Consider the following 27,307-nt stretch of genomic DNA (forward strand, 5'->3'; position numbering starts at 1 on the left):
CTCTGTACTTAACTAATCACGTTCTTAACCTAATTAGTGCTTCATTCCATTATGTGAGAAAGGTTTCAGTTCATGTTGGCTGCAAATACAGAAGAATGGTGCATGAAAGCAGCTTTTTCACCTTAAGATTACTGTATATTGTATGTGGCAAATAAAGGATAGAAGCCACATCAATATGGAGCTATCAGAAGTTTCAAGATCTTAGCTCTAACATTGCCACAACATTCACTATTTAAAATTTAATATTGATGCTGTGAATTTGGATTCTGCAAAAGCCAATACTAACACTAATTTCAGAAAATTACTCTTTTTATCTTTTTTGCTCAAATGTAAAAAAAAAACCCCAAAATCTAAACTGTATGTGTGGAGGAGAAAGGGTTCTGTAAATCATAAACTTTGTTGGTATGTTTTGACACTTTAATACAAACCTTGACTCTGAGCACAGAGACATTTATGCTTTGTGTGTGGCCTATCCCGAACCTCTTGGAGAGAGACTTTATACTGAGACTAAAATTTTTTTGGAGAATCATGTACGCCATTTGCACAAGGTAACCTGTCCAGTTACTGATGTCCGTGTAGGTGTTCTTAATCCTTTTTTGACTTTTGTAGGTGTATATGAGACTAAATCACAGATGCCAGAGTTGCAGAGACACAATACTTGTGTATATGAAATATTTAACATGTCACACAACCATAGATACCTGTCGATATGCAGCACAAAAGAAATAATTTTCTTTCTAAGCCAACAATTATGGTTTATGCAATATATTTGTTGGCTTGAAAAGCAAATTCTTTTATGTCGAACGCTTATAATCAATCAAGTTAGAGAAACATCATAATTTTGCAAATATATTGGAGTTTGTCATTAGCCTTCTGTTTCAACAGAAAAGTATACTCCAGTGTCTTGGAAACTGATCGTATATACTCTGTTAAAAATATAAACAAAAACTTTCAGCAATATGTGGGAAATAACACAAATGCTTGGGAGGAGAGGAAATAATGGCAAATTATTATGACAGCAATATTTGTATGTCTATATAGCTGTGAATTAACTTCTGTTTCATCAGCTAAGACAGGAAATTTCATTAGAATCATGATTCATCGTGTTTAATAGATAGGACAGATGAATGGTACTTCCATCTATATCAGTAAAAAGAGAAATAGATTTAAATAAGATGCTTATCAGTGTCTTTATAGGGGGCAAAGCATTGCAAATTCTGGGTAGTGCTGCTAAATGGCTTCATGCTTAGGTACCTGAGTATTTGACAAGATAGTCTGGGTGTCCTAATGGGCAGTTCCACTGGTTACAGAGAGGATAATTCTGGCACCCTGATAGTTCACTAAACTAGCAGGGAATTCTGCCAAATAAGTTCTTCATCTTTTATTTAGTGAGCTGAATGAGCTCACTTAGGATAATCAGGCAGGTGCCAGCACAGGGGAAGCTGTAGGAAGTAGCGGAAAACATACATCAGGTTTTTAAATTGCCTATCCACCACTTGTCTCTGAAATAACATTGGAAAACCTTTGCAAAATGCATACAGCAGAGGAAAGCATTCTCAATTCTGTGTTGTCTACCAGCTTTCCTCTTTCATAATTTTTTTACCCTTTTTTGCATCTTGTGCATGGGCTTCTTTGATGCTTGAGCCAGATTTTAAAATTACAAACTCTAGAGAGAATTAATTGAATTCCTAGGATCTTGTCCCCCCTCACAAATCATACTAATTAATTTAAATTGTTGCTTACTTCTTGGAAGTATGAATCTATTTTGAGGAGTTTAGTAGCTTTTTAGATATGATTTGCTTAAATTTCAAAATATTTGGGCCTAGATTTGAAAAACTTTAATGCGTTTTATGTTTATATGTATCTGTGCTTTGTTAAACTTGTTTGATTCTGTGAGTCTTGGTAAGTATAAAGACTTGTCTATCCCGTAAGGTGTAGTGGTTTTAAATAGTTATAGTTGGTCAATTCTTTGGTGTGCAGTGCATGTGGCTGTGTGAATATAAAACTGATATGTGTCAGTGAGGGAATGGTTCTGTGAGTTATCCCACCAGTTTAATGTGAAAATATGAAACAGGTTTATTCAAGAAGGCACTTCTGAAAAGATCAACAGAAAATAATACAGTAGAGAGCTAGCTGGCTTACCAAAACTTGGTAGTATTAAGATGTGTTAGCTTTTTGGTCATTGCCACAATTCTGAATATGCAAATGCTATTCCAAAATTATAATCCCATGATAACTTTCTGTGTGCTATTTTTATACTAATTCTGGTGTGTGCCTTCACAGAGAGTTCTGGAAGCTGAAGAACAAGTACTGGTTATGTATCACAGATACTGGGAAGAGTATAGCAAAGGGGCAGACTATATGGACTGTTTATACAGGTAAGCTTTGCAAAAGAGTTCTTAAACCTTTGAAATTATTTAAATGATCTGCAGGTTAAATTGAAGAGTTTTGATTAAAGAGAGCAATAGATGAATATGCCTTAGGTCAGTTTTGGAGAGAATATTGTTATGGTAGTAGAACATGAGAAAAAAGGAATAATGACTCAACAGGTAAACATCCAAGATGGTTCCTAAAATTCTTTCATTACTAATGTGTTCCACTTGATGTTGCAGTGCCAAATGTGTTGGTGCTAATCAGCCCTGCTGTGTATAAGGTAATAATCCTAGGAATTCTTCTACAAGGATAGTACTGTACTGCAGTATGCAGTAGAACCAGCATGGTTTGAGTCAAAGCTTTAAGATATTCTGCATTTTATAAATCAGTTGGAGTTCTTGTCTTATTGCATGCTTGCTCTGAAAAAAGTACCATAATTTAGTTGACTCTGTTGTATCCCAGGTTCTAATTTGTATCATTCTTCCAGCAATGAAAATTGATTAATGACTACAGGTGGTAATCTGAAAGTTACTTTAAAATAGATTCCCTTAAAATTTAATTAGGCTTGCATCTCTGCTTCTAACCTGAAGGGCAATATTTGAAACACTACTCAAATGTGAGACACTTTTGAGCAAAATTCATAAAATGGGAGATCGGTGGTGTAATTGGCAAATGAGTTAAATCTTTTCTTTCTTCAGTGTTGATTTTGGTTTGTTTTTTTTTTTTTTTTCCCAACCCTTCTCCTTGGTGCATTTTCCTAGGAAAACAAATCTGGATTCAATTTGAGAAGTAAAATCCCCCATGTGCTTGCCTAAACCAAGGTGATAAAACTGTTGGAATAAGGAACACTGAAAGAAACTTCTTCAGTTGTTTTTGTTAGTTCTGATGGTAAAAATAATAGATAAAAGCAATGATGGACATTAGACCTTACCAGTGTCTTGTTGCTGTAACTGGTTTCATAGGTACTTTTTAAAAATGTGGTCTGCGTACTTTAATTTCAAGTGATTGGGAGGGTTTTCTTATCTAGCAAATCGAAATCAAGTCATTTAAAGGGAAAAAAAAAGTATTACAATTGTTCATAATAAAATCCTGAAAACTAAACGCACATGGTGCAGCTTTTGCTTTATTCCATTTTGTCTTCAAAATATTTGTAATAATACCAGCATATCAAGGTGTAGCAATTTTTAGTTTTACATGCTACTCTTAGTTCTCCTTCTGTATGTGCTGATGGAAGAGAAAGGGAGAGAGTGAGAGGAATGTAGGGCTTTCCTTTTTAACAAGTTTAGTGAGAAAAAGCAGATTGGCATCTGCTGGCTTTGTTCACATGGGGTAAGATGGGCAAATGCCACCAAGGAGCCTGCTTGAGGCTGGTGTTCCAGCTGTTCCTGATGTCGACGCACATTTTCTATGACATGGAGGGCCTGTAGCCCTCTGGAGAGACCTGCATTTACAGTTCATGGCTGGTGTTGGTGGTAGCACAGGGTTACAGTACTCCCCGAGTCTGAAAGTAGCTCAGGCTGCTGTACTCCAGTTTGTCATCACTGCACTATGACAAGTCTTCCTTCTTTGGGCTCTTTGTTGTCCTAAATTCTTTCAAGTTCACAGGATTTCACAGTGTGTTCCTCCTTTTCTCCTTTACTTGGCTTTTGCCTTCATGCTGAGAGTGTTCAGACATCTCTGGTCTGGTGCGGCCTCTGAAGCCTGAATCTCTTAAAGTGCTTCAGTAATCTGGCTCTTTTCACTACCTGAAACTGAGCATCTCAAGACTTCTGGTTAGATCAGAAATTTTAAAAACCTTCTTGGTTGCCTCATTTAAGCATTTCTAATATAAGAAATATTATAAGTGTAGTTGTGAAATATATTAGAATTTTTTCCCAGTTACTTGTGAAAAAAAAAGAATGGTTCAGATAAAAGTGTTACAATATTTGTTTTATGGGAATACTGAGAGTCAAGAGGGGTGTTTTGGCAGGTCTTGCACAGAATCCATTTTGTGTTCTTTATAAAAACTATGCATACATTAGTAAATACTGAATTTTAAAATGGCATTTATAGCATTTCTTCTTTATAACTGTTACTTTAAATAATTTCTGAAAATTCTCTTTAAAATTTATAATCTGGCTGTTAACTAGTTATCATGACCTGAGTAAAGGAACATAACTGACAAAAGTTTGCCCTGTTAAAATTAGCAGTACTTCTGTGTTTCAGTCTGAGAGAAACACAAAAGAATAAACAGCATGGGTAGAAGAAAATACTTTTAACTTAAAATACCTGATAGTAGGAGTGTATTTCTATCATTAAAATAAACTACTATCACTCTAATCCTAATCTGTGAGTTTAGGAGTTATTTTACACATACATGTATGTGTGAGCAACACACACAGCAGTGCATGTTGAAAGGTTGGATTCTTACACGAGTATATTGCTCTCCAAGAAAATGCTGGCAGTGATATTTCAGGTTCCTGTTTGATCTCTCAGTTACCAACACTACTGTTTTAATGTGATGTAAATTCTTTGAATGTCATTTGTATTGTAACATTTTTCTACAAATAGCAGTGTCATTGATTAAAGGAGGTTATATTTTGTGATGTGGAAGGCATTCCACAATTCTGAATTTAACTTAAAAAGCCTTTTCTTTTTGCCTATTTTGATTAGAATATCTTTATTGCTATAGGTACCTCAACACACAGTTTATTAAGAAGAACAAATTGACTGAAGCTGATCTTCAGTATGGTTATGGAGGGGTGGATATGAATGAACCGTTGATGGAAATCGGAGAGGTGGGTATCTCTGAATTTGGGGTTGGATATAAATGATATTCAGAATGCTACGAGTTTAGCTTTGTCCTTTGAAATTTTAACTTTTTATGTCACAGAAATATTGTAGATGTAAGCACCCTTCCCTTTGTAAAATGAGATTATAGTTTTGGTGCAGACAAATAAGAGTGACCTGGCAGGGAAAAAAGCAGAGATGAAAACTGTTGGAAAACTTGGGTTTAAAAATGTGATAATAGAACCACTTTGCAAACAAACTTTAGGTTCTTTAGTTACTGCTTATCTAGAAAGCATGCTGAAGAAGCAGTATACTTTTGTTTTTGGAAGCCCTTGAAACATCAGATTTTAGGATGTGACAAAGTAGAAAAGTTTTTCCTGAGAATCTCAAGGCAGTAAAGTTAATATCTGTTCTTGACTAGTGTAGAATTAGGTTTATGGCAGTCACTCCTTTGTCCTGAAAAGTAATGGAGATTTGAGTCCTACATTCATGTATTAAATTGCAGCACTATTTTGGTGAATTCACTGCTCCATTTCTTGACCTACAAGGCACTTCACAAGTTTACCAAGTCTTTGTTTTGAAAGCATTTTCTCTTTCATTATGGTTCCTGTAGGATTCTTTCTTTTATTCTTTGGATTGACAAGGGCTCAGCAGAAGTCAAATTATTTGTTGTTCATCACTTTAATATTGAAGGAATTATCATTTATGCTGTTTTCAACTACTGAAATGATCTTGGCCTACCCAACAGCAAACATGTTTATTTTATATGTAGTTCTCTTCAGTCTCAGCATGAAGTTACAGAAATAATGCCCAGTATTTTTAGAAGCAGAACTGATCTTTCTGTTCTGAAGTTTCTGTCTCAACATCCCTCTTGTGTGGTAACAAAACTTTGGGAAGTTTTTTCAGTAATCTTAAACAAGTCCACTCATGCTCAGCTCTTTCAAGGTGTGTAACAATAGGTCTGTACCTGTGAGCAGAGGTGTGTGTGTGTGAGGTGTGTGGGCACAGCTTCAAACAGTTCTTCATCCCCACAAGTGTTCCAGTGGGGAACAATTCAGTAATTGTTGTACTAGGAAACATACAGGATGAGATAAGTTAATGAAAATAGTCTTCCAGTGCTTGCAAGACATAGCCTTTTCCCCCTGTGTTTGTTATGAATGTATGGTGAAGGAGACTGCATTTCTGAGTTGAGCTCCTATAAACTCCCAAGTTTTCAATGGCTCTGTGGGTGCCCTGAGCTAAAGATGTTTAAGATGTGCCTTCTGCATTTTTTTCCCCCCAGAAACAGATTCTGGAAAATGGAGAAAACAGCCACCTTCAGTATTGCCAGTCTAGTTGGAGAAGTAAGATCAGTCCCTATCCTCAAGGGAGAGAAACTTGAACTAATACATCAGGTTGCTGGATTGATCTGTCTATAGTTTATTTGACAAGAAAATTCCAATAGGTGACTTGACTTTGCTTCCCACTGGTAGCTCATATGTGAGAAGGACCATGCTAGAGACCACACTGCAGAATTGATCTACCTGAGGTTGTTTCTCTTTGTCTCATAGTCACAAAATGTTTCAGTTCTTTTCCCATTTTTTCCCCTCCCTTTCTTCTCTCTCTCCAGAGCTGGCTTCTTTCAGCTGGCTTCTTTCATTCTGTAGTGCATGTGTTCCTGTTGTCTTACAGAAACTTAACTGTACTCCAGCTACTCTCCACAAGGCGAGGCAGTGAAAAGCACTCCTAAGACAACTTTGGTTTCAAAACATGATCTGTCTTTGGATTTATAAGAAAACCTTTACCTCTCCTTTAGCCTGCTTATTTACTTTCTTAACCCTGTATTGCAGCATGGGTGTTGTATAGCTGTGACAGCTGGAGCAAGTTCATTTGTCTGCTCTATAAAAAGGAGATTTATTTTAGAGTGGGTCAGATTGGCAGTTGATAGCTATGTGGCCACTTTCAGTTAAGACATATCTGATTGATAGTTTAATTTTTAAATAGAATGACCTGTTAGTTGTGTCAGTGCTTTCTTAGAAGCAATATTCTCTCTGTCCATACTGAACTTTGCAGTTTCATTTTTTCCCATTTTCCTACTTCCTGACAGGTGTTTTTGGAGGTCTCCTATGTGCAGTTATTCTCTGTATATAAGGGATCACATCCCTTTTGGGCTTTAAATCTGACTTTAATTCAAGCATAAAAGCTCACTTAAACTATTGCAATTGTGTTTTTTAAATGGTATATCTTGGGAGCAACTGCTTCACCAGTAAGAATTAGAAATATTTGAGTCCACTTAATTGATTCCTCCAATGATATATTAGAAATAGGGTGGCCTATCCCTAACGTGAATTTATTTGAATTCCATTTGAAGCCAGATGTTGTCTTGCCAGTGACTTTGCTTAAGAAGTAAACATCTTAGTTTGCTGGATGAAAGGATTCTGTATCTTTGACTGTGTCCTCTGACAAATTGGCCGAGAGAAATTCCCGTTTGTCAGCTGAAGCTTATTTTGCAATTATTATTAGAAATACTGGTGTTTGTACACATTCAGACACTTCAGATAGAAAAGTATGTTACTTACCTATTGCGGTGCAGATGTTTTGTTTTTGTGTAGTCTCAAAATCTGCCCTTGTAACCAACTTGCTTAGGGTCCTTACATGCATTTGAGAATACCTGATGGACTGGAACCAAGGAATGAATCACTTCTATTGGATGTGTAGGAAGAGTGCAGGCTGGGAAGATACACTGCCTGACTAGAGAAAGAAGAGATTATGTAACAACTGAATTTTTAAAATCCTGAATGGGGAATTGTTTCATCTTTGGTACTGTTCTAGGTTTGGTGTAGTGGGGTTTGGGGTTTTTTTTAAATGTAGTTTTTATTGATGTAAACTTGTGTTATGTCCTGACAGTTAGCTCTTGATATGTGGAGAAAATTAATGATTGAGCCACTGCAGGCCATCCTTATTCGGATGCTCCTCCGAGAAATAAAAAAGTGAGTACTGATTAAAAAGTTTCTTGTTTTAATAAAATGTTGGGGTATTGCTTTTTTTTTTTTTTTTTTTTTTACCTTGAAAATCTGTGGACTTTGACAGAATTCTTTTATGTTGGGTTTTTTTAAGGTAACTTCTTACCTGGTGATGATGGTCTATCAGCTTTTCTCAATGTAGCTATGTATTTATGGCTTTCATGTGTAAAAAAAGGCAGTGAACTCCCTGTAACCACATAGTGATCTTTCTGTTTCAGCAACCCTTCTTATCAATGAGAAAGGAATTAGAATAATTGCCCAGATGCCTTTTGCCTTTTTTTCCACCTGATGCTGATTACCTTTAGCTTCTGTGCTGTCAGTAAAGTTAAGGACCAGGCCTTGGGCAGAGGTTTGCCAAAGCCAGTGAAGCTGTGTTGCTTTGCATGGAACCCAGAACAATTCTTGCTTATCTACCAGGAAGACAAAGCTTCTGGGTTTCTGTTTTTCAGATCAGTACCTTCACTTAACATTTTTGGTGTTTGACTTGAATATAATGAAGCTATTTTTTTTGCAGTTTGAGGTAAAGTTATTATTTTATTTCTGATTTTTTTTTTTTACTTCTTAAATAAGCCAAAGAGCTTGGGATTTTTAAAGCTTTGATTTAAAAATTTTATTTAACTTCTAAAGGATCTTATAATTTATGAATAAGCAGAAATCTTGCTATCTACTACAGATCTTGTGTGTAGTTGTAAGTTTCATCAGTTTCTGCACTCCTACCACTGTTTATGATTACTCTGGAGTTGCCTAATGACTGAGGGGTTTTTTTAAGTTATTGCTCAGGTAGCCAGGCTGGTGTAGGTAAACTAATGGAGAGAGGTAATTTGGCATATTGAGGTTCCTTGAATATGAACTTGGTCAAAAAAAAATTTGTAAGACATTGAAAACATAATTTTAATTGCTTATTTGTATTTTTCATTCCTGAATTAAATATTTGGCAACAAAGTAGCAGATATGATGTCTCTTTTGGATGGTGTTTCTGAAGCCAGGAAGTATTTATTTGCTTCCAGGTGTTGAATCATGGTTCCTTTGTAACCAGGACTAATGGTGCTTTTTCCATTTTTTACTCTGACAATTTACTAAATGGATATTCTCTAATTCATGGTGAAGAATATTCTCTTTTGTTACATCAAGCATGGTGATGCTCATCTTAGTTAATGTATATATGTCACTGGTGGGTGGGAGTGGAAATGTGTGTGAAAACTTTTTCAGCAGACATCTGATGCCCCTTAAAATAATGGTCTGTATTTAGCTTGAGGCTGATTGCAGACTTCCCCAGGGTGTTTAGATCAAGCCTGTCTCTGGCTTGGAGAGGCATTAGATCTTGAGACTGTAACAAGTTATCACTATTTGTTACTATTTGGAAACTTTGAAATAAAGCTTTAGTCATTATCTCTACGGGTTGGATTTGGATTTTTTTTCCCATTCTTCATTAGGGAGTCTTTTGTATGATCTCTGAGAAGTTAATGCAGTTCTGCTTCTCAAAATATACATGCAAAATCAAGTTTATTCTAGCCACTTTGTGATCTGCATATCATTTAATAAATTACATAAGAGATAACTACTTTTTGTAACTGTTATTTTTTTTCTTGCTATCATGAAATGCAGTGCTTCCTGCGGGGGTTCTGAGGATGGCCTTTGTATGCAACAATAGGCTTGTTGTTTTTCTTTGCTATAATTTCAGTGGTCAATACAGCTTTTAAGAGAGACAGTTTTAAAGATGCTGCTGCAAGTTACTTAAATGTCTTTTAGCACTTGTTTAATCCCTGAATTACTGAGCTAAGGTCCATATCCATGAGTTGTATCTGTCAGACGTGCAAGAATATGCATGGGAATAATATATAACTTTAAAATTTTAATAAAATTACTAATACATGTATATGCTTAAAAACTCCTCTATTCTAGGTCTTCCTCATGTTTGTGCATGGTTCAATTTATTACAATGTTTTAAAAAATTAATGTAGATGGGACAGTTACTCTACTTCTAGGCTGGAAGTTTGTGTAGCATACAACAGTATGTGGAGTTGATAACCAACACTGCAGTTAACTGTTGCATATAAAAGTAGCTTTGTTACTGCACTGGAAAAGGTAGGGAAGCAGAGCCACAAATTCTTCTTTCAAATGTAACTTTATCAATGTATTTAACTGGATTTTTAAAAAGACTTCTGATTACAGGCTTGAGCACACCAACTTTTTAGAAGCTATAAGCTTGTGCAATACATTATACATTAAAATTGACAATACACTTTTTTTGGTACATGAAAATAAAGAAATACAAGTAGTGGCTTGTGGCTCAGCTGAACAAGATGGCTAAACTGATCTAAGAGTTTACTGATACCAAAAAGGAGCAGGCTGTGATCTACTTCCTTTCGTGTGTTGAATTTGGTGCTCACCTAGTTCCTTAGTGACCCAGCTCAACTGCTAATGTGACATGTCACTTGTGACAATCAGGTGAAACATTAGCCAAGATGGTAAAGAAAACCATCCTGGCTAATGTTTCACCAGATTGGCACAAGTCAATTCAGCAAAGCATCAGATGAGTGTCAAAGCAAAGGAAGAGAGTTGGAGGCCTCTGACTGAGCAAAGGGAGCAGGATTAGCCCCGTTGAACAGCAGAAAATTCTTAAATCACTTAAGCCTGTTTTGTCTGACTGCACTCCTAATACAGAGTTCTGAGTACTATACTTTCATCCCCCTCCCTCTAGCCCAAACATTCCTCCTACAAGGCAAGCTGAATATCAACCTAAGCATTTTTGTTTCAACACAACAGGAAGCTGACAAGATCTTGAATTGTGAGAAAAAATTGTCTATGAAATTCTTAAACAGAAATAATTTGGAAATTACTCAGGTGCTATCTCAAATGACAATGTGATTAATACAGACTAACTGAGAGAGGCTTCTCTACTAAAGATAACTGACACTTTCTAACTAACTGGACCTATTCCTGTCTAAGCTGGTACATTATCTGTTCCATTTGTTTGAAATTAAAGCTATTGGAAATTAAATTTTTAAGAAGTGTTTGAGCAGGCTTATCTAGTTCACAATGAATTCTGTAGGTAATCGGCCTTGAAAGACCCTTGGTCTGACACAGCACAGCAATTCTTTTGAGTGATGGAATCTTCTTTTAATGGATCTGATATTTAATTACTGTACCTGAAAACTTTTTAAATGTTCTTCTTTGGGATTGTACTAATACACTGTACAGTACATGTTGAATATCCACTGTTAGCTTGAGCCTGAAGACAGGAGTGTGATGGAGTTAATATAAACCAGCACAACTTTCTTGTGCATGTGTTTTGTAGTTTTCTTAATTTCTTTTGGAAAAATGTTTGTCACCGCCTAAATTAGTGCAACTTTTGTTTCTAGCACTTTATTTTTTTATCCCGATTCCTTTCCAAACATCATCCCTTATATCCAAGATATCCTGTGACTTCCCTGCTTCAACCTGTGCTGCAGCTGCCCTGTAGCTTTATGAATCTCTGTTGCTTGCTGACTGCTGCCAAGAATAAAAATAAACGTTTTGTACACTTCTACCTTTGTGGGGTCACCAATTCCATCTTAGTGTGGCAGTTGTTTTTACTACTACAGCTTTTGTGAAAGTCGTCCTTAAAACTTCTGTCAAATTTTGTTGACATTTGCACCACACATTCCTGGGAGCAGAGTGCCATTGGTGCAAATAAAAACCTGAAGTGACTGCCAGAGCAGGTAAGGCCTGTTCTGTGCTGGGCTTATTTTCATTTATTACCTTTGTGCCATCTGACCACTGCTTCAAAAGCTTGTTTCCTTCCTTCCAGCTCTTCTGTGGAGCATGTCTCCTGTACTTATACAGCTTTTTCCTATATGTACATTGTCCTTGAAGTTCCCTGGGTCTGCCCAGTGCAGCCCCCTCCCCTCCCAAATGTGTATGGGCTAAGGGTCTCAAGTGGCCCGTGAACTGAGCAGAGGGAAGCTGGGGCTTGAGCTGTTCCTCCAGTAATGCTTGTGTTTGTGTACCTGGTCCAGGGTCCTTCCCGGGTTCAGAGTCCTGCATGTGAGAGTTGGGCTGGGCTGTCTCTTGCCAGAGCCCTGCCTTGTAATATGCTCAACTTTTAGTTCAGTGACTTCCTATGCTCCATGACCTAGCCCTGTGTTCACAGGCTGCATGCATCCTGCAGCTCTCCATGCTCCTGGGCCCCTCTGGGGTGGAGTTGCAGGGCCAGGGCAGATATTTTACTTTTCCCTTCTATGATTCTGTGCCGCTGCCTTTGCCATCATAAACCAGACCCTGCAGAGAGAAGTTGGCAGGGATGCAGGGTGTCATTATGTGTACCCAAACCCAGGTTTATTCCACTGGTTCAGTTCCCACAACCAGAGGAAATCTTCCTGTTCCCTGGGTGAAAAAAATCAGACCATCCCATTTGTAATGGATAATAAAACTGCATAAACCATACAGTGACTGTTCACAGTCTGTTAAGAGAGCTGATTCTTTACACCCATCATGAGCTTAGGTTTTCAGATCTAAGAAAACAGTAGTGTTTGAAAGCAGTATCTGTAATTATCAGTGTTGTGGATACATGAAGATGGTCTGGTGTTAATAATACCATGACTGCTAGTGTGGCTGTCCTGGTAAACCACCACAACTCATGGGCATCCTCTGGAGTTTTTCATGGTTACAAACCAAAATAAATGACATTAGCAAAGTTGCTTCTCTCCCATTTCACCCCAGCCTAGATGGATATATGGTAATGTTTGTATTTGATGCATAACCATAAATATAGTTTTGTAAATCACATTTTAGTCCTATTTAGCACCTTAGGAGTTAAGGAATATTTTTTTACTTAGTTGTAAAGTACATATGCAAAGTGGTCCTTTTTTAGAACTTTTCTTTTAGAGGAAGTCTCCGCTGTTTGGAGTGTGGGTCTGTTATTTCCAGTCATTGCAAAGGACTGAATGCTAATGTTTTTAGTATGCAAAACACTAGTTTTAATTACTTCTATTTTCACCTGAATGGAATTAAAGACATTTTCTTCACTTCAGCTCCTTCATTTGAAGCTATGAGCTTGACTGGAAGATGTAAGGTTTTCCTTTTCTCATGTATGATTAAACATTGTGATAATAGTGTGTTATTTATTCCACTTTAAATCTACATGTTGAATAGTAGATATTCAGAAAAGAAAATGGCATGCTTCTTGCTGTGATGCTGGTAAAAAGGATGGATTTTTTGGAAGGGACACGAGTGGGAAGGTAGTCTATATAATAAAGGCTATAAGTACAAGATGCAAATTACTGTAGCTTTCAAACTACTTCCTTAGAATATGTAATTTGGAATATTTATATGCTTTAGCAAATACTTGGAAATTCATGACCTTTTAATGTTTTTAAACATTTTATGAATAATTAGCTCAACAATTTAAATGTATATGAGAGAAAGAAGTGCATCTTTTGAGATTAATCTTCTTCAATTTTGCTAGTTTGAGCAGAGGAGTTTACTGAAAAATGTCTTCATCTAATTTTATTTCATTTGGTTATAGATGAGTTACACCAGAAACCTCCATTCTCAAAAATGTTTGCTTTGTCTGTTTCAGTGATCGCTGTGGAGAAGACCCAAACCAGAAAGTAATCCATGGGGTTATTAACTCCTTTGTTCATGTTGAACAGTATAAGAAAAAATTCCCCCTAAAGGTAGATACACATTTCTGATTATGTTTTTTTTTTTTTACTTGGAATGTCAATCTAGTATATACATTGTTTGTCCTTTAAAAAAATTCTCTGTTCTAGTTTTATCAGGAAATTTTTGAGTGTCCTTTTCTGAATGAAACAGGGGAGTATTATAAACAAGAAGCTTCAAACTTATTACAAGAGTCAAATTGCTCACAGTATATGGAGAAGGTAAGAGATTCTTCAATACACATGCAATTATTAAAATAATTTTACTGAGATACAAGTTGTTCTGTACAATCCCCATAGTTGTTCTTTGTGTTATGCTTTCATGTAATTGAAATGTTACATTTTAGTGACACAGTTAATCTGAACATAAACTGCCTTGATATGGATGGACAGTCAGTTTCAAAATATCTCATAATAAATGATCATTCAATGTCACAAAAAGAGAAAAAAAAGACAAAAAATAAAACATATCAGGTTGATCAGTATTACTTACTCCCTTCCTTTCTTTCTGTTTGGAATAGGGTAACATTAGAGTTTTAGCAATATGTGGTTAGAGAAAACTCTAAGTTATTACAAAACATTGTTAAAAATTGCATTCTCTGGCATGGATTTTCTTTCATTTTTCTTCATGGTGTATGTTGTGGTTAAATTACTTGTAATTCTTATACATTGTTCGAGAAGACAAAGAACAATACAATACTGAGAGTCAGTTCTTGGTCCCATACTGTCCACACTACCAAGATAGAAGAGTTGAGAAGAGAGCTGTGAAATTGCTTCTAAGCTAATGGTTGCACACCTGTGGTGAAATTCAGGGACAGGCTAAGACTTCAACTAAATCAAAAGCAGTTTTGCCTATCATTAGCAGTCTGCAGCTGCACTACTTTCCCTAGACTCCACTCACATTCACAGGGTGTTAGTGCTTTTATGGGAGTTTTCATATGACTTATTTTGTGATAGAGCCTGTTTCCTTCGTTGAGTTATAAGAGCTTTTATTAATAGCTCTGATGTACTCCTGTACCTGTTGAGCAGATGTGTACGTACAAGCAGATGGAATAGTAAAGTGATTCTAGAGTTCTCTTTTTATTAGGTATTATGGTAAAACTTTCTCAGATGGAATAAGAAGTATGGTAAGAGAAATTGGGGAAGACTGGTCACACAGTTAAAGAGAACAAGAAATTTCAAGATGAAAACTGTGGAATGCTTGTAGACATCTAATAGTGACCAAGCCTAGATAGTGATCAGACTAGATTATACTCATTCAGTAGCAGCCAGATTCAGAAGAATAAATTTAATTTTTCAGCGTCCTGCACAAGTTATTTTGTAACTTTTTTACTTATTGTTGTTTTTCATCCTACATACATACACTGTTATATATTCTGTTATTATATTGTTTGTCAGTATTTCTTCAGCTCGCAGTTTAAACTCTTGTCTGCAGGTTTTAGGTAGATTAAAAGATGAAGAAATGCGATGTCGGAAGTACTTGAATCCCAGCTCATATGGCAAAGTCACTCATGAATGCCAACAGAGAATGGTAGCTGATCACTTGCAGTTTCTACATGCAGAATGTCACAATATTATCAGACAAGAGAAAAGAAGTGGTAAGTCTCACTGGTCACAAGAAGACAGAAAATATTTTTGTTTTATTCACTTAGCATTGCAGTTTCCTATCTTTTTTCAATGACCTTCTGTGCACATAAACATTTTCAACTAATATTACTTACCTAGAAATCCCCATTAAACCCTGAAGGACATTTTTCTTTTAGCATGTAACTAATTTTCATTCTTGCAAATATATAGTCAAAACCTTCTTTTTACTGTTAACAGCTGTTCTTTAAACTAATGCTCTTTCTCTTTCCTCGTCTTAGTCATCTTAAAAACACACTGTAATCCTGTTTCCTGTATAATTGATCATATTTTATGCTTGTGTTTTCATTTGTGAAAACCAATGGCTCTGTCTTAACAGATTTCTTCATCATCACTTAACAGGTCAGGCTTATGAAATATTTTGGCTTCTTTTCATGACCATTTTTTATTGTACTGAATATTGTGTGACTTCTCATCCCACATCCTTTTTACAGAAGGAGATGCTCTTGTAGTTATATTCCCTACTTGACTGAAAAAAAACCATGCTTCTCAATGACTACATGCCTCTTATCTTTGAAAGAATGCTTATTCTTGCATGGAAGATGGTGTCTCTTATGTGAAACAAATTATTTTTTGCAGTAAAACTCAAATTGTATCTAATAATGGTGTGTTTGGTTTCCAAGGATTTTTTCAAGTTTGATCAGAGTTTGTATTTGTTTTGTTTTGTTTCTTTTTTGGGGGTGCAGGGAGGTAAAATATAATAAAAATAACAGTTCAGAGTTTTTCTCACTTGAGAAAAATTTCAAGCTACCACTGGAGGCAAATAAAAAGTCAAGAAGATATCTAAACTGATTTTAGTCAGCTGCTGCTAATGGGGATTTAGGGAGGCCAAGGTTTAAAATAAACTGGCATGCTATTTCTTCACACTAGCCCACCTGTCTTCTTACAGTCTCTCCTGAAGAAGCTGTATTGCAAGAGTGAGGTAGTCACAGTGGCAGGACTCAGTAAATACTGATAGTAGGCCTACTCTTTGATTTTTTTTCTTTTCTCAGTGATCCAGTGTATGTTAGTTTTATTCTTTCAAAACAGTTGATCTTGTTTCAGTCTTTAAATAAAGTTCTGTGTGAGATTATGATACTATATTAAGTGTTAATTTTTAGTGTTTCTAAGTGTACTCTATAAAAATGTATCTCTGTTGCAGACATGGCAAATATGTATACTCTGCTTCGTGCTGTGTCAAGTGGTTTACCTCATATGATTCAGGAACTACAAAACCATATCCATGATGAGGGCCTTAGAGCAACCAGCAATCTTTCTCAGGAAAATGTGAGTTTCCTCAGGCAGCTGAAATGACTATTTGATTAATATTCTTGATTAAGTGTTTGCCCTTTTCCTGTTAGTGTATCCTGTTTTGTTTTCCAATTTTGCCCACGTAAAATTGGTTTGAAATGTGATGGATTAGTTGTAACTTCTCATCATCATGGTTATCTGTGCCACATTTATGTGTCCTGAGAGCTGATTGTTGTGATCGTGATTTAACCAGAAACAACTGCAGCTAGATATTTCTCATTGTTGTTTGCTTAATAATGTCAGGGCAAGTAGGTCCCTTTGTTCCACGTATGCATTTTTTCCTTGAATTTCTCTTAAGTCAGTGGCATTTGCTTTTCTGGTATATTAGGAGCCAATGATTCCATTTTGCAAAGACTTAACATCCTGTTCTGATTTCACTGTGGTGGTTTTCATAATAGCTTTGTAGTCATTTTGCCTTACATTGTCGTGTAATTTCTGAAAATATTATTATCTGACTTATTTTACTAAAGCGTGTTAAACTTTTTTTCTGTTTATGTCTGTTTAAATTACTCCATTCTGTCTTTGTTTCTCCAGCATTGCTACTGAGAGGCAAACAACAAGAGCTTTCATTTGACATTGTATTTGTGCATGTATACATCTTGCTGTTTAGATCTGTGCTTACTTAAGGATGGTGACTTTAGCTATCCAGTGTTTCTGTCTGTCATAATGCATAAACACAAGCTGTTATACATTCACTCTGTTACTGACTGCACAGGAATGTTTACTATTCTTTGACTCCTGTGTGCATACTGAAAAAGGACTGAAGTCTTTAGAAGTATAGTTCGCTTTCAGATTATTTTTAGGTTTATTGAACTTATTCTTTCAAACTAAGAATGTCTACACAGAAAAATAACTACAGACTTATGAGAATGGTGACAATTCACAACCTTATGTAGATAATTTCAAAGTGTGAAATACTCATTCTATTGTCTAAATTATGTACTTTGAAATATTTTTAATATGTGCCCTGAGAATGTATTTGAAGAATTATGCTACAGAGCCAGTTCCTTGCACACTGTTGCACTTGTGCCTGCTAGCTTCTCTGTGTAGGGACTCCTCCACCTCATGTCAGTCATTTCTATGCAGAATGTGATGCTGGAATGTAGTGCACGAAATTCATTTGGTAACTGCCCTGTGTAGGAAAATGTAAAGGGATTATCCAGATTTTCTGTCTCTGAAGTCACTGTGTGGGAAAGCAGCATCTTATGATATCAGTTGCTTGATTGCTGTATTTATGCTAACATTAATGATTTTTGAAAAGGCTAATAAAGGATTTTAGGGGAAAATTAGATGGCGTGAGAGCAGTATAGACTCAAATCTAGGTTGCATAGTAGGACTGTAAGTGTAGCCTAGACTTTTTATTTCCAAAACATTCTCTAGCACCATATTGCGAGTGTGCAGCAATGCAGAATCCATCCTCTCAAAAACTACTGTGGTATTAACTTTCTCAAAAAAGAGTAATTAGTAAAAAATCTACAACTAACGTAGATATGTTTGTGTTAGATACTACTAGTTTTCCCACTAACTTGCTTTCTGTTTTATCTGTCTTTAGATGCCAACTCAGTTTGTGGAGTCAGTTTTGGAAGTACATAGTAAATTTGTTCAACTGATCAACACTGTTTTGAATGGTGATCAACACTTTATGAGTGCCCTTGACAAGGTAATTCTTACTTAAGTAAACAAAGCATTGGAAAACAAAATCCAGGACCCTGATTCAGGCTCACCAAAACTCGTCATGGCATCAACATATGTTCAGTGATAGTTGATATACAGTCCTTCTAGTTTGGAGCTACAATGGAGAAAAAGACAGTCCAGTGTAAGGGAAAAGATACATTAAAGGAGACCACTTTACTATTTCCTGAAAGAAAGACCTTTCATCATATTTCAAAGCACAAGAATGGTGCTGATCCATTCAGTGTAAATATAAATGCAGGTAATAGAAGGTAAGTGGTGGGGTTTGGGAGGTTTGGTAATTCTTACACGCATTTGAACTTGAATTTGCATGCTGAAATAATGTTTGTCTCTGAATGATCTTAGTATTACTTCCACAGAATGTTTGCTTAGATTTTTCAAGTTGGCTACAAAGAATATCTGGAAACTTACATTACTTCAATCACTGCCACAATAGGTAACTTTTTCCAGAAGACAGCTGCACTTGGATTCAAATAATAAATATAGGGAGAGAGGCTTGCTGCTCTTTTTTTTTTGAAATGCATACCCATGCAGGTATTCAAGATCACAGTTCTAATTATCATAAATTTTAATCATTATTAATTATAACTAATAAATATCTTTCCTTTCTTCCATTTCCTGTCACAAGATGCACACATACAGTTCATTGCTCTTTTGTGGTGTGTGCAGTAGTTACAGTTTAGTTAATGTCAGTGTTGACATTGAAGTCAAAGCTTTGTTGAATTTCAGTCAAGGTTAACCTGAAAAGTTATAATAGAGAAGCTACCAATGATGGTACCAATAGTAGTTACTCATCTGTATTTATGACATTGATAAAATAATGATTTAGTATTTTAAAACAAATACTTCAGTACCAAATACATTTCTCTCTCCATTGCAATAAATGTCATGTACCAGAAGGTGGAGTAACATGAGACTGACAACTTCATTTGCTGGCACATAGGCAATATACTTTTTCTTAAATACATCAATTCTTCATTGATCTTTCTTACAATAAATACTTAAAATATTGATTTGCTATTAATTTTTGATTGTGGATATCAAAATTGCTATTGCTGCCTCTAGTATTATTGCAAAAGAGCACTCCAAATTTAAAGAGTTTCCTGTTTCTTGTCAAGTCATGCATTCTTTTCTCAGAGGAATTCTAGGAATTTTGGAATCTTGGGGTATTGTACAGAAGAGTGCTTTGTTTTTTTTCCTTCTACAGAGGAACTATAATTCCCAGGAACTGTGGTCATGCAGTATTTTTGGTTCGCTCTTAGTTTACAATTCCAATTTAAATGTGATGTGTAGTTTAGAAACTCCATTTTTTTTCATTTCTCAACTGCCATTATCTCCTTCCTTTTTCATCTTCTTCAGGTTTTCTTCAGCCACCATATTGTTCGTACTGCTTCAGATTTCCACTTTCAACAATATTTTTTCTCCTCTTCAGTGTATGGAAAAAATCCAACAACCAAAAGTGCTTTCATTTCTTACTGTTGTGAACACATCATATAAGTTTTTCAGCTCAACATACATGCTGTTGATGTGCTGCTGCTCAAATCAACTTTATCTGCACTTATTCCTAAGTTTCTTTCCATCCATTCTTTTGGACCATAATATTGCTGTATACCAAAATCATCATACTTTTGTTAAGTTTCTAATCAGAACTTAACTTACGCTTTGGTTTTATTTGGTTATTATTTTTCTTCCTCTATTCTTTCCATTTTTACGTAATTCTCAACTTAAAAATATTTAACAACCAAATTCTCATAGAGCAGTAATTTAAACTTTTATATTAGTTGGGGGGTTTTTATCCCCTGTTGTGTAGTTCAGTTTTATAGGATCTCAGATGGTCTTTGCCCTGAGGATGGTTTTGATTTCTTCAAATTTCATGAAGAAAAGTGTTTTAAGTCATTGACAATTTTTCTCTTTGCTCCATGTTTTTGTGTAGGCTTTGACATCAGTAGTTAACTATCGGGAGCCCAAGTCAATCTGCAAAGCACCTGAGTTGGTAAGTGATGCACACAGGAAGTAATAATTCTTGTATAAAGCCATCAAATGAATTGCCATAGGGTCCTTCACATGCATATCCAGCTCTTACACTGGGTCACACTCAGGTGTGTATTTCAGCACTAACAGCTTAAGATGCACACGCATTTTGTGAGTGTGCAGAATTGCTGTGGTTCTCATTTTTGATGTAAACTGTATTTTCTGTGGATGTAGAATGTATCATTTGCCCATGAATACAGCCCTTGTATAGAATGTGAGACTTTAGACTGTGACTTATTTACTGTTTGAACTATTGTAGAAATGTGGAAGTACCTTGGCATGCAATTGTTCTCACACTTGACAAATAGCTTTGGGTTTGATTTTTCTTTTTTTTAATTTGAGCTGGCCAAATACTGTGACAACTTGTTAAAGAAATCAGCAAAAGGAATGACAGAGAATGAAGTAGAAGACAAGCTTACAAGTTTCATTACTGTTTTCAAATACATTGATGACAAAGATGTATTCCAAAAGGTAATTTTTCCTGTTCAGTAATGGTCAAAATGTCACATTTTAAGCATACTTGAAGAATGTGGTTATGCTTCTTAAAATCCTTATCTCTGTATTTTTAATGCAGTTCTATGCCAGAATGTTGGCAAAAAGATTAATTCATGGTTTGTCTATGTCTATGGATTCTGAAGAAGCAATGATAAATAAACTAAAGGTAAGGTAAATATTCTTCTAATACAGAATAAATAAATATAGGAATATGTAGTATTGAGAGGGAGCAGCAGAGGGTGCCAGAGATAACTTAGCAATCAGTAAATCTGTTTCCAAAAGCTGAAAGCAAAAGCTAGATTTTTGGTAGTCTATGAAAGATAAAAGGCTAAGTATCACCTAGGCATCTGAGATTTTTAGGAGGTTTTGGATAATTTTATTAGCTTTGTTCAAGTAATTCATGTTAATATTAAAAAAGTACCAAGGACTTTCATAAACATATCTATCTTTTGATTATATAAAACAATGTTTTTATATAGATTAATGTATGTAAGGTGAAACTAAGGTAAATGTCATAATTTTATTTTACGGTGTTTGTTTTTTATTGTAGCTAGTGTTTTCTGTAAGTATAAACCACTTCTGCTGACTGATTTTTGTATTATATCAGTGAAGAACATAATTGATATGATGAATACTGTTTTCACTTTGAAACTGTTATAATATTTCTTCACAGCAAGCCTGTGGTTATGAATTTACCAGCAAGCTCCATCGAATGTATACAGACATGAGTGTTAGTGCTGATCTCAACAACAAATTCAACAACTTCATCAAAAACCAGGACACAATCATTGATTTGGGAATTAGTTTTCAGATATATGTTCTACAGGTACTAATGTATGTTTATTGCTGCTGAGTTACTTGTACTTATTTTTTTTATGTTCTGATAACAAATATACAATTTTTCTAATTATGACCACTTCTTTATATGGAAACCAATGGCTTATGGTCATGGTAGAATTGCTTACTTTCCTAGTGTTTCTTTGTAAAATCAACCAACTAGATCCCTAAACAATAGTGATAGAAAATTTCAATCTCAATTAATACCTCAGTGGGCTATCCAGAAGGTGCAGTAAAAAAAGGTCAGTAAAACTTCCTGAGTCAATTGAGTGTCTTATGACATAATGTACACTATACATCCACTAAAGAGTGTTATTTTTTTAAACATATATATATATGTTGTGTGAAAATGTTAATGCTTTTTTTTTCCCATTACTTTTAGGCTGGTGCATGGCCTCTAACTCAGGCTCCTTCTTCTACATTTGCAATTCCTCAGGAACTGGAAAAAAGTGTACAGATGGTAGGTTAGTAGGTGTAAATGTGTGGAAAATGTAAAATAACTCCAAATGAAAAATCATCACTCTAACAGAGCAAAACTTGAGCTGCTACATTTTGATTGTAAATTATGGCTATCATGTTTCCAGTCCATATGCAATGTGGAAGGGTCACACAAATATCTTACTGAATTTATCTATGTATTTGCACAGCTTTTTCACATCTCTCTTCTACACTTTTTGATTGCTGAGAGAGATGCTAACAAATGCAATCAAATTAACTGAGTTGGTTCTTAGCTTCAAAACCAACTCCTAATATTTATATAAAAGAAGTTTCTATTTCTAATATTAAATCTGAACCATCTTAACAGCAATTAAGATGCAAATGCAGGTTTCTTGTTCCCTGTTTCATAGAAGCTGTTCAAAGTCAAGCTTTGTGCAAACTTCTCTAAAGCTCATTTTATGATTTCTGAAAGCAGTAAAGGTTTTACCACAGCCAAGTATTTTCTTATGTGATTATTTCTGCTTTGTAGAGGTATTTTGTTGCTTTCTATTATAGTATTGTATTCTAAATGATACGTGTACAAAGTTTGTTAAAATACAAAATATTTGTGTTGATCTTTGTTAAGGTGTATTTATTGATGAAGTACAATTTAGGCAATGCATATTTTGTATTATTTGACGTAAGAGATTTTTAAAGCTGGTTTTATACCTTAAATTGTTACTTGATATCAGTTATAATGGTAAATGTCTTTTTCTGTAGTGAAAGATCTTTTTCTTGAATTACTACTGAGTATTAGGACTATTTATTCAGCTTTAAATTCCACTTAAGTGGCACTTGGTTTTAGCAATATAATAGTTTCCCACCTACACTACAGGATTACCAGGTGACTGATGAGATTTTGCTGTCTTTGTGGGCTTAAAATAGGAGTATTGTCAGTTGTGCCTCTTGGAAAATTGGTACAGAATTGTGATCAGAAGTAGCTCAGAGTCTCGGCTGCTTGCCTAATTTCACCATTTTGCCATTTTAAAGGAGCAGAGTTATTCATATGTCACCTAGCCAGAGATCAGTGCCTTAAAAACAGAACATGACCTTGAGGGGGGAGTCTTTGAAAATTGTGTGACAATGTCTTTATTTAATACCCAGTTTGATCATTTGACTCATGGAGAGAGCTCTCTTAGGATTCTGGCAAGGGTTTAGAAAGAAAAAAAGTTTTGCATTTGCACTCCAAAGTATGTGAGTACTTCTGTGACTGGGCAACCTCTTCAGCAGGTTTTTCTTCAGCAGCTTTTTCTGAAACCGCTGGAGTTTCCTGTAAATGTATATTTATCTGAGTGGTGTACAAATACTGGTTTTTATACCGTGTGAGCTTGTGGATGGAGAAACACCTAATTCCTAAAGTGGTCAAAAGTCCCTGTTTTTATTTTTTCTTTCAATGTTAATCGGAGTTGCCAGACCAAACCAGAGTAAGACAAATTGGTGTGTGTACACAGTGTTGGCATTGTGGGGTTTAGGGAGTTTGATCCTGTTCTAGGGCAAGATTCTTTGAATCTGCTTAAGTTTTTCTCCTTACCAAAGGTTGACCTTTAATTAGGATTGCATCATCAATCATCTTCTAAAGGAAAATGTTGTCATGAATTCATCTGCAATGTTTGCATCCAGTATGATGGACATAAAACCAGTATTTCTTCATTAGGTTGGTAGAGTGATGATAAACTATTGTGAGTAGTTATATGTGTGACTAATTGATGTTAATTTTGTTTTGCAGTTTGAATTATTTTACAGCCAGCATTTTAGTGGAAGGAAGCTTACTTGGTTACATTATCTTTGTACAGGTAAAAATAAGTGCTTTGCTAAACTTATTATCTTACTGTTACTTGCTGAAAGTTCTTTTCAAATGTCAAAAGACTTAAGAGTTGGAACATTATCTTGCATTTTAAGTCAACATATTTTGTGTGATACATTAATATTTAGTACTTAAAATCTCCAAAATCTATGTTTTGTAAACTTGCATGCCTGTGATTTATTAAATCCTAGTAAAACTAGAATTGTATGTTCTTAATTGCAAAAAAAGCACTGCAGAACTGCTAAGCTAATAACAATTCCCTGGAATTGTTTCTGTAGTGTAGATGTTCCTTACATAAATGCTAAATAATTTTAAGAATGCATATTATACTAATTTACTCAGGTATGTGAGTATCTGCATAAATACATAGTTATATTTACTATATAAAAATAGTAATAATAGTAATAATAATAATTAAAAATACCTTAGAAGATGTATATTAAATAATAGTTTATTTTGCTAAGTGTCAGTCAATCATGTTTTATTTTAAGTGCTTTCAGTATCAGGCTTTAACAACTGAGCATTGCACCATACCACATGGAGGTGGAAACCATACTAGTCTACAACAATGTAATGTAATGAAAATCTAGTTCTGGTAATAGGAGGTTGCTGTAAACTCACACTCACCTTTGCACAGAAAAGCTAAATCTGCGTTCAGGTAGATTTCCTCAGTGCTTTTTGTTTTTCATGGGAATTTAAAAAAGCTAAGAATATGCAAAAGTTTTGATGGACACGTATTTTACTTTGTTTTTAAATCTTTCCTTTAAAAAACTTTGCTGTTAATTGAAGTTTATGCATTGCAATGTATTAAGGCTACTTGTTTTGTTTTTTTAGTTATTATATATTATAATAGTTACATATTTATAATTATGATATATTATATTGCACTATTTGTATAGTATTCATAGTTAATATGGGTGAGGGGAGTGTTGTAGGTCACATTATATATAGTAAATTCACAGCATCAGTTGTCATTGTCACATTTCAAGTGTTAAATACAGATTTGGGTTGAATGTCTGGAAATGTAGGAGGAGCTCTAGTAGTTAGGCTTCAGATGACTTTTCAGCACCTTTCACCAGTTTATAAAATACTACTTGTATCTTTACAGGTGAAGTAAAAATGAATTATTTGTGCAAACCTTATGTAGCCATGGTCACAACATACCAAATGGCAGTGTTGCTTGCCTTCAACAACAGTGAGACTGTCAGCTACAAGGAGCTTCAGGACAGTACACAAATGAATGAGAAGGAACTGACAAAAACCATCAAATCTTTGCTTGATGTCAAAATGATCAACCATGACTCAGACAAGGTATGCCATAATGATATGAAAAAGTTTCAGTCTTGTCATTCTGATATTTGTTGATGACTTTTTTTAATATTCATTGTTTACTTGTATTTTTGTAGGCTTGCTTTTTTTTTTTGATCCTTGTGAAAAATTGTAAGCTTATAAGGAAAGAGACAGGAGAAAGTAAAGCACCTGTCATACAGGCTTTCTATGCCTATATCAGCATGAAAAGTTAATAATGCAGGGACTCTATTGTTTCTGTTTCCTTGCTTTCAAAGTTGTACTGAATCATGAGAAGGAGACTGAGTAGTAAACCTGAGGGTCTTGCAGTAATCCTAAAAAAGTATTTGTGGGATTAAGAGACTGAAAGCAACAGCAATCATGTTCTGTCTTGCTGACAGTTTACAGGAGCAAGAAGGAGAGCAAGGAGAACTTCTGTGAGAGGATTTTTGCTGCAATTTGCCAGACTTATCATTCCATGAGTTTCTTGGAATTCCAGTAATATCTGAGCTTTATTTGTGATTAAGGCAATGGTTGATACTTCTTTTTCTGACTCTGTCTCATGTATAGCCTATCTGAAACCTTTTTTTCCATACAGCAAAGGGCACAGACTTTACTCTGTTAAGTAAGAAGCACTGTAGAAGTGCCTGTGCTATTACAGGATACAATGAGATCTCTGATAATCTTAGAATGTTGCCTGTTATTTAAAGGATTTACATTTATTTATGTCCATTGTATAAAGTTCACCCAGTTTCTTAAAGCTTATATCATAGAAGAAGGAATAATACAGCTTTATGACCCTTTCACTTTTTAATATTTACCACTGCATTTTCCAGTTCTTTACCCTCCAGACTATTGTATTCAAGTGTCTCTGTTTCTGTTTTCATTGCACTCCAATGTGATAGTAGATCTGTAGACAGTCTATCAGCTTACTTATTAAATAAACAAGTGAGCTTTAGTGGCTTAAGCAGTGGAATTCAATACACAAACTTCTCTTTACCTGTATCTAAGCCAAACAGAAAAGTACAGTGTAATAAATGTTGTCGTTTGCTTTTGCTTGTTTGTTCATTTTTTGAACAGGTTTGGGGGAAAGAGCAAGAGAAGCTTTGGGTAAAATCTTCATTGGTTCATGCTCAATATACAAGTTATTTTGGTTTATATTCAATTATGTCAGCAGAATAATGCTAAAAGTTAATGTTAGCCTATTTTTTTTTAGCTTATTCTTAAAACTCTTGGTCTTTCCCCTTTCATGTCATATTTTCTGTACTGTGCCTGGTATCCTGGTTTTGATATATATTGTAGCCAAGACTGTTTGTCACAAGATATAAAACTAGAATTAATATTGGTTTGAGTGCATATTGAGATAAATATTTTCTGTGTTTACTAAAATGCTTGTGCTTCAGACAGTTTGGCAAGATTCCAAGGTCTCAGAATCCAAGTGACTTTATTCTGCTGGAAATTGGTAATACTTGTACAGACTTTTGCCTGGAAACTGCAGAGATCTGTCCAGTCATGCTGTTTTGAATGTAAAGGTGTTTTTACTGCAGGGGAAAAAAGACATATAGATATATATATATATACACACACACACATACATATATATATGGAAAAGAATTGAGATTAATGTGCAGATGGATGTGCACTGTAGAAGTTGCAGTTTGTCAGCTGTTTCTGCTATAACATCGAAAATGCTTAGATGCTTTTCCTTAAATTTTGGAAGACAACTTTTGTAAAAATTATGAAAGCGCAGCTCCCCTTTGAGATCCTGTCCTAAGTAAGTGCAAATCCTACTTTTTTTGCAGGGAGAAAATGACTTCAAATGGAGAGTGTTTGCAACTAAGATAAGCTATCAAAGTATTACAAGAGAAATTGCTTATTAACAAAATTCCTGTATTTCAGAGTTCTTCATAGTGTTAAACTAGCTTTAAAAATTGACCCAGTTCAAGTGGCATTTTAGAATTTCC

At 35.1% G+C, this 27,307-nt stretch overlaps 1 protein-coding gene across 2 annotated transcripts in view; it reads left to right on the forward strand.

The window, feature by feature from the left end:
• Window positions 1-27,307, forward strand: part of CUL2 (cullin 2) — a 40,760-nt gene that overhangs the window by 8,442 nt on the left and 5,011 nt on the right. Inside the window, exons 3-18 of one of the 2 annotated variants that reach the window (XM_062506728.1) lie at window positions 446-548; window positions 2,284-2,378; window positions 5,045-5,150; window positions 8,029-8,111; window positions 13,705-13,801; window positions 13,898-14,008; window positions 15,222-15,384; window positions 16,572-16,696; window positions 18,273-18,380; window positions 20,346-20,405; window positions 20,786-20,914; window positions 21,018-21,104; window positions 21,612-21,764; window positions 22,158-22,235; window positions 23,979-24,045; window positions 25,165-25,367. In XM_062506728.1, coding sequence (XP_062362712.1) covers window positions 446-548; window positions 2,284-2,378; window positions 5,045-5,150; window positions 8,029-8,111; window positions 13,705-13,801; window positions 13,898-14,008; window positions 15,222-15,384; window positions 16,572-16,696; window positions 18,273-18,380; window positions 20,346-20,405; window positions 20,786-20,914; window positions 21,018-21,104; window positions 21,612-21,764; window positions 22,158-22,235; window positions 23,979-24,045; window positions 25,165-25,367 — 1,768 coding nt within the window. The remainder of the gene's footprint in view (window positions 1-445; window positions 549-2,283; window positions 2,379-5,044; window positions 5,151-8,028; window positions 8,112-13,704; window positions 13,802-13,897; window positions 14,009-15,221; window positions 15,385-16,571; window positions 16,697-18,272; window positions 18,381-20,345; window positions 20,406-20,785; window positions 20,915-21,017; window positions 21,105-21,611; window positions 21,765-22,157; window positions 22,236-23,978; window positions 24,046-25,164; window positions 25,368-27,307) is intronic. The other variant, XM_062506736.1, reaches the window with a different exon arrangement.

This window comes from Cinclus cinclus, chromosome 1, assembly GCF_963662255.1.
Source record: "Cinclus cinclus chromosome 1, bCinCin1.1, whole genome shotgun sequence".
Classification (NCBI taxonomy): Eukaryota; Metazoa; Chordata; class Aves; order Passeriformes; family Cinclidae; genus Cinclus; species Cinclus cinclus.